The 13,869-nt window shown below is 36.6% G+C and overlaps 3 protein-coding genes across 4 annotated transcripts; 1 reads left to right on the plus strand and 2 right to left on the minus strand.

Annotated features, from left to right (window-relative positions):
• LOC18614005 (probable WRKY transcription factor 46) lies at positions 4,050-7,107 on the plus strand. Its single transcript, XM_007051534.2, has 3 exons — positions 4,050-4,917; positions 5,046-5,174; positions 6,241-7,107. The coding sequence occupies exons 1-3, from the start codon at positions 4,625-4,627 to the stop codon at positions 6,875-6,877; spliced, it is 1,059 nt and encodes a 352-aa protein (XP_007051596.2). The 5' UTR covers positions 4,050-4,624; the 3' UTR covers positions 6,878-7,107.
• On the minus strand, positions 7,375-10,470 carry LOC18614006 (dihydroflavonol-4-reductase). The gene is made up of 5 exons (XM_007051535.2): positions 10,023-10,470; positions 9,766-9,935; positions 9,316-9,528; positions 8,866-9,233; positions 7,375-7,654 (listed from the first exon to the last, which is right to left on the minus strand). Exons 1-5 carry the CDS (start codon positions 10,135-10,137, stop codon positions 7,495-7,497), a joined length of 1,026 nt encoding a protein of 341 aa, XP_007051597.2. The 5' UTR covers positions 10,138-10,470; the 3' UTR covers positions 7,375-7,494.
• Positions 10,565-13,435, minus strand: LOC18614007 (dihydroflavonol-4-reductase). 2 transcript variants are annotated; one of them, XM_007051537.2, is made up of 6 exons: positions 13,078-13,435; positions 12,815-12,984; positions 11,428-11,640; positions 11,158-11,324; positions 10,957-11,049; positions 10,565-10,823 (listed from the first exon to the last, which is right to left on the minus strand). In XM_007051537.2, the coding sequence occupies exons 1-6, from the start codon at positions 13,190-13,192 to the stop codon at positions 10,679-10,681; spliced, it is 903 nt and encodes a 300-aa protein (XP_007051599.2). In that variant the 5' UTR covers positions 13,193-13,435; the 3' UTR covers positions 10,565-10,678. The 2 variants fall into 2 exon arrangements, with proteins under 2 accessions (XP_007051599.2, XP_017982303.1); XM_018126814.1 differs by having other exon boundaries at positions 10,957-11,324.

Raw genomic sequence — 13,869 nt, forward strand, 5'->3', positions numbered from 1 at the left:
GAAATACTTTTCTCCCTATAAAGACAAACTATATGCTTGAATCTTTTTACATAATATTCTCTTCAATACTAGTAAGAAATTGAAGGAGAGAAGGAAAATTCAATGAGAGAAGAAAAACAGAAAGGAAAATGAAATTCTCTTCCTTTGATTGCTATGCATACGTTACGGTGTAACTTGATAGATAAAAAGCATACAATAATCTAATGTGTGTTGTAATAGGACCAGTGCTTTATAATGAAAGATAACAACCAGTCCATCCAATCATCGTACGCTGTAATAAACATTGCATGTCCCACACAAATACTAGGTAAGCCCATCTTTTTACAGCACGTTTGGTTTGCGGAATAGATAGGAATAGAATAAAATAGTTATTACGTGAGAATAGAATGAGGTGGGAATAGAATAGAATAAGTATTATGTAGTTTGGTATGATGAATGGAATAAAGTATGAATAATTATTATGACTTATTATAGTGTTTGGTTGGTAACAATAGCTTTGAAATAAAAAAGAAATAGAAAATAAAAAGATAAAAATACTCTTTATTATATATAATTATTTTTTTATTTTATTTTTTAAATATTAATAATTTATAATTAATTAAAATATTAATAATTTAAATATCAATATTTTAATATAATTTAATTACTTATATTTNTTAAATGAATAACTTACACTATTTTAGAATAAAATAATATAAAGAGACTAAATAAATTTTTTTGATATTTATAATAGTATAAAAAATTAAATTTATTGGACTTAGTTTTTAACTTGAATTGAACTCAAATAAGCAAAAATAGGTTGATTTAGTTACAACTTTCACAATTTACAAATATTTATTCTTTTTTATTCTATTTTTGCCTTTTTTTTTCATGGGCCGGTCGCCGGAAAAGGCGATCGGTGTAACAAAACGCCGATCTGGCGCACCATCTGGCCGGATCTGGCCACTATGGCGCCAGATCGGCGCTTCCCCACGGCTGGATCTGGCCGTGGAGTGCCAGATCCAACCGTGGGATCTGGTCGGGAAGCACCAGATCCGGTGCTTCCCGCGACGAGATCTGGCCGTTGAGTGCCAGATCTGGCTGGATCTCGGTTCAATATTGTCGGAAAGGACTAGATCGACGTTTTTCGATCATATTCGGTTGCTGCCGTCGCCGTCGCCGCCGTTGCCGCCGGTGTTGAGTTCCAGTTAGAGAGAGAATGAGAGAGGGAGAAGAGAGAGAAAGAAAAGGGAAAATGAGAGAAAAAAAGTATTTATAGGTATAGGGTTGTAATATTTTTAGGTTATAGGGGCTATTTTGGTCATTATATATTTGAAAGCTATTTCATGAGCCATGGAATAGCTATTACTGGAGAGGGGGAAGAGAATAGCTATTACTGACTTTTAACCTATTTGACAGAATTTTTATTCCTGCGGAATTGCTATTCCGTATTTTAATTTGGTACCAAACGAAGGAATAGGAAATGATCGAGAATAGAGGGGGAATAGCATAGCTATTCCCCGTACCAAACGTGCCATTAGATTTTTATTTTATTTTTTTTGTACCTTGTTTCTTTTATACTTGGGTGTAACATTTCAATTTTAATGATCATTAAATATTTTTATTTGGCATGTATGAAATTTTTGAATAACGTAAAAGAGTAATTAATGCCAACAATGCATTTTGTAAATCTAACTAATTTTCATACTAATATTATTTTTTTTTCTAATTGAGTTTTAAAATGACGTGTACTAGTGAACGAGACATCACCAATCATTACAAGATAAATAATATTTTGATTAATGATGATTTAATTAATTATTAATTATAAAATTTTATTTAATTTAAAAGAAAAATATAAAAATTTAATTGAATGTAATAACAAATATTTTTTAAAATGATTAAAAATTATTAAAAATATTATATCAAAATTTAATGATAATAATTTTTTTTAATCTGGATAATTATGACAGGCTCCTAGGTTCATAATGTAAATCATTCATTGGACGGAGTCCTGTTGTGACATAAAGAAGCCATCCATGTGGGAATGCTTTTCAAAGCAAGTGTGAACGCGAATTTCAGAATTTAATTGATGTATTCTCCCCCACACTGAAACTCTCAAGTTGCTACCTTAAATCTATGAGAACCCAACTTGCAAGGCGAACTAAAAAATTCAGAAAAAGCCAAAAATCAAGCAAACACGTGCTTGGACTTTGTATTGGGGGGACTCCATGTTCGAGTATTTTAGCCTTTAAACCCCTTTTGTCCCTTAAAGTAATGCACTTCTCTTCACCTTCGTTCGAATTGTTTCTCTTCCAACCAAAACTGTGCGATTAACACAAGTTTACCCTCCCAAAAAAGAAAGTTTTCATGTGGTCACAGCAAAGCATCTTGATCCTGCCTTATCATCTTCTCTGTTAAACGCGGGATTCTTGCCTAATATGTAATTAAAGGGGTCAAATTGGCTTGTTAATTAATGCCACCATCCCAACAAAGGCCATCAGGTTCAATTAACCTTTTGATCAAATTCGCACGAGACCCAGTTCCAGCTTGCTTATTTTATGTTGCAAGATTCAAGGGTGGTGTTAATTAAATTACTATAACCTAACACTTGAACGCAAAAAGAATGAATATCCTGCAATATATGTGAACAAATTCCATACCCAGATCTCTTCCATAGTCTCTAGTTAAGGCCTACTTTTCCTTTTTCCTTTGAACAAAATTTGAAAATGTTCTTATATCTTTTGATTTTGTCTGATTGCCATTCCCCTGTTTTCTTCGTTTACTTTGTCTGATAAGCTCATCGTGACATAATCACAACATAACTTATAATTTACTTATTGGTGTGTATAATAGATTAATATCTATTCGCTACATTTTAATTGGAAACAGGTTTGAATTCATAATAATGCTAGAATCTTGAAGTCCCAGCCATATCTTTATGCCGTGGATTTGGATTCAAGACTTCAACATCATTTACATCCGTTACCGGGACAACTTTTTCCTCTTTGGGTCAAGTATAGTTAGAACCGTGCCATCAAGCTAATTATGAACATTACCTCATAGTTGCAATAATAAAGTGGCATATATTACAAAGTGCACCACAGACGTGTCCGCTCAAGTACTCTGAGAGAGAACTAAAAAAAAAATACATATATAAATTTTAGAGAAACAAGATGAAGTAAATTCATTTGTTTAAGTTTTAATAATCATTATGGTTATGTTTGATAACTTGAATATAACTTTGAATTTCAAATTTAAATATAAATTATGTGATAAATTACGTACAAACATGATTTTCATAATTATTTTTAAATTTATGAAATTGTTAGATCTTTGTGGGGAAATATCGAGGGTATGTCACAAGCAACAAAAGGGATACCGACCAATATTTATTTTTCTGGGATGTGTTAACCTGCTGTATGGTTGTAAAAGGAGTTGTATACTCCAAGCGGTTATGAATGCAATTATTATGATTGTCTTTTTTTTTAAAAAAAAAAAAAACTCTATTTAGTGGTGAATTTGAAATATTTATAAAAATTCTTGAATCTAAAAAAATACATAAATATATTAAATTTTAATTAGTTTTTACATAATGTTTGAAACATAGCATGAGAAAATTGGACTCATGCCTAACTATAACTCAAGTATTTGAGAGAACCCTTTTCTTGTTTTATGCAGAGAGAGAGAGAGACAAAGCTTATTGTGAATACAGCGTTAGGCTTTCATCGTTTGTAAGTTGTCCAGGAAAGAAAGGGAGGGGGGCGGGGCGGTGTTAAGTTAACGAAATCTGAAATGCACAGTCTACATGTTTTTGTGTCTCACATGGGTGATCAATCAACATCCATCGTAAGCAAAGGGTTGGACGTGACGCCTCCGAGTTACGTCACTCTCTTCAGCCCATTTAGTAATAGTGAAATGTGGGAGGAGCAAGGGCAACAACGCGGAAGCAGAATTGAAGATTCTACCCTTTTTCCTTTGGTCCCATCGGCTCTATCACTCTCTTTATTCGTTCAATACTCATCTCTGACTTTCCACTCTTCCTCTCTAGAACTTATCGTCTGTTCACGATTGCCAATTTTTTTCTTGCTGGGTGGGGTTTGAATTGGTCAGCAACTCGCCCTTCTCTCGCTCTCTACTATATTAACACGTACCACTCCATTTTGTGACTATACAAACTTTCTCTTCCCAGTCATAGTTGCCCCCCTTTTCCACCTCATTTCTTTCCAATATCCTCCTCCCTTCCGGGGTTGGCTTTGTGCCAAAGCCTCTTTTCTTATCCTTTGCATGCATAGCTTTGCCATCGATACCTTTTCTACTTAATTTATATCTCGCTCTCTTTCTCTGTCAAATTACCCACCATCATTTCCCACATTCTAGATTTGCTGTTTCTGCTTATTCTCCCTTGTATTTGGGTTTTGGTTTCTGAGAGCCATCTGGATCTTAACTTCTTCTATGTTGCTTGCTTTTGGCTCTTCACTTTTGTACACTTTTGATTCTTATCAAGCTATAGCTTTATCCTGACATGATCTAGTACCGCTCCATGTTCTTAAAGTTTATAAATTAACCCCACAACCAAGCAAAGCTTATCACCGCCGAGAGCGTATAGTTCACCACAGATATTTGGGAACATTTTTGTTTTTGAATGGAAAGAACGATGGATTGGGAGCAAAAGACTCTTTTGAATGAGCTAACACAAGGGAAACAGCTGACCAATCTGCTTAGGCAGCATCTCCATCCTTCTTCATCTCCCGAAACACGCCAGGACTTACTTGAGAAAATTCTCTGTTCCTATGAGAAAGCTCTTTCAATGCTGAATTGGAGTGGTTTTGTGGTTGAAACTAAGCCCACAAGTAGCACGTTGGAATCTCCTGCTTCCATTGCCAACAGCAGCCTAGGAAGCGAGGGCTCTGATAAAAAGGATGTGTCCAAAAAGAGGTAAAAATACCATTTTCTTATTCTTTCTCACAGCTTTCTCTAAATAGTAGAAGTATAATTTGATTCAAGTTCAACTTTTGATTACTTTGTAGTATGGGTTTTTATGTCTCATATATTAACTGTTACAGAAAAACATCGTCCGGGTGGACCGAGCAATTAAGGGTTTGCTCTGGGACGTCATTAGAGGGGCCTCTCGATGATGGATATTGCTGGCGAAAATATGGCCAGAAAGATATTCTTGGATCCAATTTTCCAAGGTGAGAAATGTTCTTACTATTACAGTACAGAATTTCGTATATACCACGCAATTAAACCTTGCTGTAGTATAGTTCTCTTTCCCCCTTTTTTAAAGAGGTTTGCTCAACATGACAAGAGTCTCATCGGCAAGCTTATCCAACGTACACCTTTTAGTCACGACACCACATGTAGGTGGGGTCGTATTATCATCTCTTAACACTTATTGGCAGCAGGAATGGTCCTAGTCCGAACCCGTTAGATTTTTTCCCCCCCCATCCGGGGCCTCTGACAATTTCACCTTGAGGCTCTGCCTATTGTCTTTTGTTATTGTTCCAAGCGTTGAATACTACTTAAGTAACTACTTTGATGCCACATAAACAAAAAAGGCACATCCTTTATAATGTGTTCTAAGTTTTAAAGGTGACAAACAAAATGTTATATCATCTGTTCTCTAGATATAAATTCTCAACATAACATTTTGTTGCCGTACATTTCACTGATTACTTAATTAGACAAGTTATGAAAGCAGAAATTCCTCCTATTTAGCATTTCTCTTTTTTTCCAACTCAAGAGAGAGAAATGAAGGAGGGAAGAAGTTGCTCAAAATGTATGTGAGATGATTTTGAAAGGTCAGCCAGTTTGACTGTTTATAGGAATGGAAATGGAGGTCTTAATCAATGTTAAGGCAGTGCTGCACAAAATTTTCTTTAAACTATATGATACTACCAATTAAACGAGTAGCAACAGTCAAAAACTTCCCCCCATTAACCTTATGGAACGAGGATTATTTCAAATCTTTTGACCTGGTTCTGAAACTGTGGTAGCAAAAAGTGCAAAGATAATAGCAATAATAATATAAGGATCGTGGTCAGTTTTGATTGGAGTTGTCCTAAGGACCACAAAACAGTTCCCAAGTTCAATTATTCTCCAGTCCAGTTGAGGTTTTGATGTTGAAACATGTCTGCAAAGTATCGATAAAGACATACCGCCCTGTTTTTATTTTCTTGGAATTTGGTCTAGTAGACGAATAATTTTCTAATTGTGTTGATATGGCTTCTAACATTTAATTTGCGTGCTCAATTTCAGGGGATATTATAGATGCACTCATCGTCACTCACAAGGCTGTTTAGCCACTAAACAAGTTCAAAGATCAGATGAGGACCCTACAATCTTTGAGGTGAAATATAGAGGAAGACATACCTGTAACCAAGTTTCTCACTTTGCTGTCACGTCTGTACCAGTAACAAGAGAAATGTCCAAAGGGCAAGGCAATCATTCTCGGAAAAGGCAGCAACTTGAAGAGAAACAGAAACAATCACAAGAGATGTTTATGAGTCTTGGAGCAGGGCTTAAGGTTAAAACAGAGGAATTGGACACAAGAGAGGACATTTTTCCTTCATTTCCTTTCCCTGTTGAATCAGAAGAAGTGGAAAACAGCATGTTCGTAAAGTCCCTAATGGAAAATGATATCATGGGAAACCTTTCTCCGACATTTATGTCTCCAGCGACATCTGAATCCAACTATTTTTCAGTGTCACCGTGCCACATGGGCAGCTTTGGTTTTGCCCAAAACGTGCAGACTTCTGAATCTGATCTTACAGAGATTATCTCTGCACCGACTTCAGTTACGAATTCCCCAATTGGAGACCTGGATATCTCATCACTTGATAAGTTGGAATTCGATCCGAGTTTCCCATTCGATAATTCTGAATTCTTCTCTTAATGAGTTTTCAAACTTCCACCCCATTAGGAGCAGAAGGAAGAAAAAAAGGGAGGAGAAAATAGAAATGTAGTGCACTGGTTTATTAGAGTAAGCTGATCCAGAAAAAGAGATTGAGGAGTGTTCATATAGCTGTGACCAACAGCAATGTATCAGTCTCTGATGGAGCTGGCCAGGAAAATTAACAGTTGATTAGGCAGTTCAATTCTTAGAAATAATTTGTTTTCCCTTCATTTGCTTTTCATTATTCATATCTCTTTCTAATCCAGTAGGCTTGGGAGTGTTTCTTGAAAGGAAGTCACAGAAAAAAAAGAGTCGTAATCTTCCATCCATGTAAAATTTTCTAATCTTCAATTGACATGGGATAGTGATGTTTGTTAATAAATGTGTCAGGTAGCCTTACCAATAAATGGTCTGGTGATGCAATCAAATCAATAGCAAAAAATGACGAGTTGATCTTTGTCTGATGCAAAAGAAACAAAAATATGTAATTGGTCTAGTTAAAAAAAAAAGCTTTTCTGCAGCTATCTCATCATTGTGGCAAGTACATAGGTTCATCCGTCCAGAGCAGAGTATCTGGCATTAGATAAATTAGAAACGAAAATCCGAGAGGATGGCTCCTAACGGGTTGCAGGAAAATGTAAACCGCATTCACCTAGCCTCAGCCCACAGTTGATACTGTCTTCTAGTATCATTTTGACATCACATTTGTAACCAAATCCAACTTCTTCCAGCTTCGCAGAGCCCCAAGAGATTTCCCTCCCTAAGTTCTCCACAAACCTGAAACCAAGCATGACTAACTTATAATAAATCACAAAATCTGTGAACCTGTTTTTTGGGTCTTAGGTTTAACAACCGGCAACAAGCTTCACGTACGGTTTCCGACGATCATTCAGATTCTACAGTCAATTCGTTGGGAGACAACAATGATCTGACACTAGCTGAAGTGGCAACAGTAAGCAAGTTGATATTAACGATGGCAATACCCCCAATGCTAGTCTCCAAATTCAAAAGGATGAATTAGAAAACTAGACAGATGTAACGAAGGATGGGTTGTCAAGCAGGAATTCTAGAGGTGTTTCGGTTGGAAAAAATTCCAGCATTAAAGAGAAAAAATCACACGAAAACAGGGGTGATGATTTCTGATGCTGGGAATTCTGATGGGCCCATTCTTGTAAGCCCAGATAAGCAATCAAGGCTTGGGCATTTGGACGTGACTCGAACTCACAACTTTCGTCGAAAAATTACTTTTTGCAAAGATGCTGATGATACTATCATTTTCGGTTGCTTTCAACGTATTTCGGGCATCAAGATAAAGTTCTCTAAGAGTTGTTTGGTGGGGGTTGGACTTGGACTGATTATCAAGTGACTGAGTCATGGGCAATTTGATCTCCCAGAGACAATCAAGTACGTTGGCCTACCTCTTGCTGCGAACCCTAATGCTAAGGTTGCATAGAAGCCTGATGTAGACTCTTTTCAAAGTAAGCTTGCTGGCTGGAAAAGTTAGTACTTATCATTGGATAGAAGGCTCATCTCGATCAAATCTACTCTTTCTAATGTACGACTAAATTTTTTTTTGAAAAGCAAATGTACCACTATATTACATGTCTTTATTTCATTTACCAGCAGGTGTTAGCTAGAAACGAGGTTGAAAAGATTCGAAGAAGGTACTTTTTGTGTGGGCTCAAAATGACAATTTATCTTTGTTAATTGGGATTGTTGTTGTCGTAGCAAAGATCTAGATGGCTTGTTGAAGAGTTTGGATTGATGGACTTATTCTTAATATGAAATTTCCTTGCGGTTTTGCTCTAGCTATTAACAAATCGCGTCTAGCTGAAGAGATTGGTTCGTGGATTGAAGAAAAATGGTGCTAGAAAATTGAGCTAGAAGACCTCTTTTTGATTGGGAACTTCATCAATGGAATGATTTTTGGTATCTGATAAGCCTGTCTTTTTAATTAAAGGACTAGAGGATCATGGAAAATAACTTACTCTTCATTTATCTCGATATGTGGATAAAGTTTTCGACTGTGGCTCGCAATATCTGCAGAGCTCAAGTACGCGCTGGCACAGAGAAACCTGCCTTTGATAGAGGGCTTCTCCAGGCAAAAAATGAGAGCATTGCAAACATCTTCAATGTGCAAAATTGGGACTCTTCCCAACAATTCCTCCAAAAACCTTAGAGTGCGATACCTCCTTTTGTTCTTTGCTGCTTGTGAAATGAGCACTCCCATGCTTTCAGGCATGCTAGAGAGAAGTGTTTTCCCTCCCACTAAGCCACAAACGAGGCTCACAACCTCTAGCTCTCCGTTATACCTCAACAATTCTTTCTCGGAAAGTGTTTTTGAGCATGTATATCCCTGCAATGAATACAAATTCCAAGGTTTTAATCATGTGACGGTCCAATTTGCATCAGCAAGGAAGAAAGTTAAAGTCGTTTACCACCAACAACTCGTTACTGTAGGGAAGTGCTATTTCTTGGAGAGTCCAACAGGATTCGTCCATCCGATCTTTGAAGCCCTTTCCATTTTCTTTTATAGGTGATGCGGCCGTCACAGAGGCTGTGTAAATGAGTCGCTTCACAGTTCCTGATCTAATGCACAACTCCATAATGCTCTTCACTCCAGCAACTGCAGCCTCGGATGTATTTTTGAACTGTATAATATTGATTTATAGATTAAAAAAGAAATTTAAGTGATAATGCATCTTTCATTTTTGTTGGATAAGAACTTGGGATAGTGTTAATTAGTACGACTGATTTTCATGTCCTGATGTAAAACTGGTTTGATGGAATTTTTTTGATCCATGTATATATGCAACTCCACTGTTACATCCTTGAGTTTTTGGGAATGAAAATGAAGTAAGGAAACCACCATTGATGCAAATTCAAACCTGAGAACTGAGGGGTTGATGGAGCAGGGGGGTGGCCATATGGACCACATATTCACAACCTTCAATTGCTTGTTTGAACAAACCGAGATTATACACGTCAGCTTCATACAACCTTAATTTGGTCCCTGCATTCGGGAGGCTACTAAGAAGCCCAACCTTATACGGATCTCCTGCAACGTATCGTACAACAATTTAAACAAGACCAGAAGAACCATTTCAAAAGACTTGACAGATGGAGGGGTAGAGAGACAACAAACCCAGATTCCTTAACGTCGCATGGACAGTGTATCCCTTTTCTAGGAGCTTTTTGACAAGCCAAGAACCAAGGAAGCTTGCTGCTCCTGTCACACAGACCTTGGTTTCCTTCTCCATTGACGGAGGATCTGAAGAGAAAATTGGAATATGTTCCCTTTCTTTTTCTTATTGCAACGGCTCTTTAGTGGGTTGTACTTCGTCAGTCACCTCCCTTTTATAATGTTTCTTATCCTCGTTAGTCCAACGTATTTCTCCGATGCAGACTGAATTGATCATATTTTAGTAGTAACTGACTTCAATAGGAATAAATTTTGTGCAAGCCCACGTGAAGCCAAAAAAGGAAGGCCAAACGTAACAGCACGGTACTCCTGCTGCATTGAGATTGGAGAGTGATTTTGCTATTAATTTTTACTTAATCTTTATCTACTTTTGTCATTTAAGTGCTCATTTATTTAATCCATAGACCATCGTCTGACCACTTTTACTCTTTTCCTGCAAGATGCATTGACAAAATTCCAACTTCTACAAACGATAAGGAAAGGAGTTGTTTAAAGTGTCCAATAATAAGGGACATTCCCTTTATTCATTGAAAACGAAAATTCGAGTCTTGAGAGCATGTACTTCTAATCAAAGGATAGCAATTAACAAAGGGGTCGGTTCAGAATATTGAAAATTCACCCAGCTTCAGCCCACAGTTGATACTGTCTTCTAGTATCGTTTTGACATCACATTTGTACTCAAATCCAATTTCTTTCAGCTTAGTAGAACCCCAAAGGATTTCTCTCCCCGAGTTCAACACAAACCTGAAACCAAGCAGGAACGAGATTGTCATAGCCATAGCAGAGAAAGCAGGAAATCTGTACACCGAGCTGTTTCAAATTCCTTGATTAGCCTGCTTTCAACGTAAACAGTAAAGCATTACGAGCCATTACTTACTCATCAGGTATTTCGATATCTGGATAAATTTTTCGACAGTGATTCGCAATATCTGCAGAACTCAAATATGCGCTGGCACAGAGAAGTCTGCCTCTGATAGAGGGCGTCTCCATGCAGAAAATATGAGCATCACAAACATCCTCAATGTGTAAAATTGGGACTTTTCCCAACAATTCCTCCAAAAACCTTAGAGTGTTATACCTCCTTTTGTTCTTCGTGGCTTGTGAAATGAGCACTCCCGTGCTTTCCGGCATGCTAGAGTGAAGTGTGTCCCCTCCCACAAGCCCACAAGTGAGGCTCACAATTTCTATCTCACTATCATACCTCAGCAACTCTTTCTCGGAAGCGGCTTTTGAGCTAACATAACCCTGCAATGTTAACACCAATTCCCAAAATTTCAAACCATGGGATATTTGCATGCATCCTATTTATCTCGTCATGATAGAGATGAATTTTGAAAGCGACGTCTACCATTAATAGCTCATTGGTGTAAGGAAGAGCAACATCTTTGGGAGTCCAACAGGATTCATCTAACTGATCTTTAAAGCCTTCCCCATCTTCTTTTAAAGCTGACGCTGCTACCACCGAAGCTGTGTAGATGAGTCGCTTCACTGATCCTGATCTGATGCAAGACTCCACAATGCTCTTCACTCCAGCAACTGCAGCCTCAGATGTATCTTTGAACTGTATCATGCACATAATATTAAGTAAAAGAAATTAGACTAATTTCTAATTGTGTCAAATTGTTACCAAGAGTCGACTTTTGAGGGATGCTAGTCTGCTATAGTGGCACGATCTCTGTTTTCTAATTTGGGGAACACTTCTTGTTATTAACTAGAGCATATCTTTCATTATGTTAGGAGATATGGAGGAACCCAAATTATCATCAATAATGCTAATTTCCAAAGAAATATTCCTATCATTAATTACTTATTGAAAAATATAGTAATTCATGCATGTGATGTGGGATTATTTCAGTGATATGGTAGCTCTGAATACCTACTAGTGAATTTAAGCCTTGAATAGTTTTATTGCAACATCAATTATTACTAGTTTTAATTACTAAATATAATGCTTCAATATTGTTTTGTTACTTGAGCTTGTATGTCTTTTCATGTGCTCATCACACACTACGGACTTATTTCCTTACTCACAAAAAAAGGATATATCTATTTTTTATTATATAAAATATTTATTTATATATTTTTAAAAAAATTACTATTATTGTAATTTTTATGTCTCAATGCATACATAAAAGGGTTTATAAATTCTATTGTTAACTACTCAAAATATTCTTAAGTCGACTACTCATTTTTTGATTTCAAGTAATTTATTTTATTTAATATCGAGTTTAGATTTACATAATAAAAAAATTAAAATACTTTCCTCATCTAACTAGCCAAATAGAGATTATAGATTTAAAAATCTTATCAATAAGTCTTTTATCACACCCTGAATAAGACATCATTTCATAGACCTTGAATTCGTAATAGGAAAATGAGGTGATGGTTGGTATAAATTAAAATAGATTTCAATAATAATATAATAATTTTCCCTTTGGCCCAAGTACTAAAGGCTTAAAAAAAAGGTGAAAAATACAAGAGCAACTTCCAAAAACGCCCGGGCCTTTTGATACTTACTGCTGACTTGACTACTATACCTAGCAATTAGCATGGAACATTACAAAGGAAAGTATACTGTCATTTGTTTTGTTCTCTGCTTTTGAAAAACGGTCGAAAAGGAGTAAAAACAATCACATCTTTCCTTTTTAACTTGTAACTTCCCTTCTGAAGGAAAAAAAGAACCCAACAAGGATAAGTATGAAGATGAAAAATGAATAGTATAATGGTTTTGAAACCTGATGATTCTGGGGTTCATGCTGTAAGGGAGTGGCCATATGAACAACGAATCGACAGCCTTCAATTGCATGTTGAAACTGACTGGGATTATATATGTCAGCTTCATACAACCTTAATCTGGTTTCTGCATTTGGGAGGCTTTTAAGAAGCCCGATCTTATTCGGATCTCCTACAACATACATATCATACAAAAACTTAAAATAAGACAGAATTCAACCATATCAAAGACTTGACAGCAGAGAGTAGGGGCAAAAAAACTAACCCAAATTCCTTGCTGTTGCATGGACGATGTGTCCCTTTTCTAGCAGCTTTTTGACCAGGGAAGAACCTAGGTAGCCTGCTGCACCGGTCACACAGACCTTAGTTTCCTTCTCCATCTGGGTGAAGATTAATTTCAGCAATTGATCTCTATCTTCTTCTTCTTCAGCAAATCTCTATACACAAGAACAGGGAAAGGATGTTAATTAGATTTACTAGCCAATATCAATATCCCTAATAAATAGATTGAACAGTTAAATGAGCTCCTGGAAGTCCAAAAGGGACCAGCCGCAGAGCAAAATCCAACTCGTGGTTGTGGTTTGTTTTGCTCCCAAGGCGGTCCCCTTTTTGTTTCATCCATTGAGGAGGCTTTAACTGTGAGATGGTCTGGCCTGTTGTTATTGGGCTAGTGGGGGGACCTCATGCTCGTTTGGTTTTTTCTTCTTTTGTGCTGGGGTTATGATTGTTGGATTGTACAGTGTTGTTTTGATGTTTTTGTGATTTGCTTCTCTGGATGGGGAAGGTGGAAGTTTTTTTCCTCTCCTGCTGAGTATGGCATGGTGTACATTTTGGTTTTTGGGGTCTAAAGGGGTTGCTTTTGCAGGTTTTTTGTATTATCCCAGGCTAAATTTTTTAAAATCGACATTTTTAAATAGTTCATGGTCTTATACACTTATTGTTGACTTTTGGATTCTTTTCTAATTAAATTAATAATCATTATATACAAAATAAGCTAAACATTTATAATCTATAAGCTTTCAACTCATGAAAAGGATACCTTTTTTAAAAAACCTTT

The sequence above is a fragment of the Theobroma cacao genome, chromosome 1 (assembly GCF_000208745.1).
Source record: "Theobroma cacao cultivar B97-61/B2 chromosome 1, Criollo_cocoa_genome_V2, whole genome shotgun sequence".
In the NCBI taxonomy this organism is placed as follows: Eukaryota; Viridiplantae; Streptophyta; class Magnoliopsida; order Malvales; family Malvaceae; genus Theobroma; species Theobroma cacao.

Bases quoted from the DNA above. Each gene is read 5' to 3' on its own strand.
- LOC18614005 (XM_007051534.2), top strand. From the start codon at position 4,625: ATGGAAAGAACGATGGATTGGGAGCAAAAGACTCTTTTGAATGAGCTA. The intron at 4,918-5,045 runs GTAAAAATACCA...TAACTGTTACAG, and splicing joins AAGGATGTGTCCAAAAAGAG to AAAAACATCGTCCGGGTGGA. The intron at 5,175-6,240 runs GTGAGAAATGTT...GCTCAATTTCAG, and splicing joins CTTGGATCCAATTTTCCAAG to GGGATATTATAGATGCACTC.
- LOC18614007 (XM_018126814.1), bottom strand. From the start codon at position 13,192: ATGGAGAAGGAAACTAAGGTCTGTGTGACCGGTGCAGCAGGCTACCTA. The intron at 12,985-13,077 runs GTTAGTTTTTTT...TGTATGTTGTAG, and splicing joins TGCAACAGCAAGGAATTTGG to GAGATCCGAATAAGATCGGG. The intron at 11,325-11,427 runs GTAGACGTCGCT...TTAACATTGCAG, and splicing joins ACACCAATGAGCTATTAATG to GGTTATGTTAGCTCAAAAGC.
- LOC18614006 (XM_007051535.2), bottom strand. From the start codon at position 10,137: ATGGAGAAGGAAACCAAGGTCTGTGTGACAGGAGCAGCAAGCTTCCTT. The intron at 9,529-9,765 runs GTTTGAATTTGC...AATATTATACAG, and splicing joins ATCAACCCCTCAGTTCTCAG to TTCAAAAATACATCCGAGGC. The intron at 7,655-8,865 runs GTAAGTTATTTT...GCTTGGTTTCAG, and splicing joins CATATCGAGATAAATGAAGA to GTTTGTGGAGAACTTAGGGA.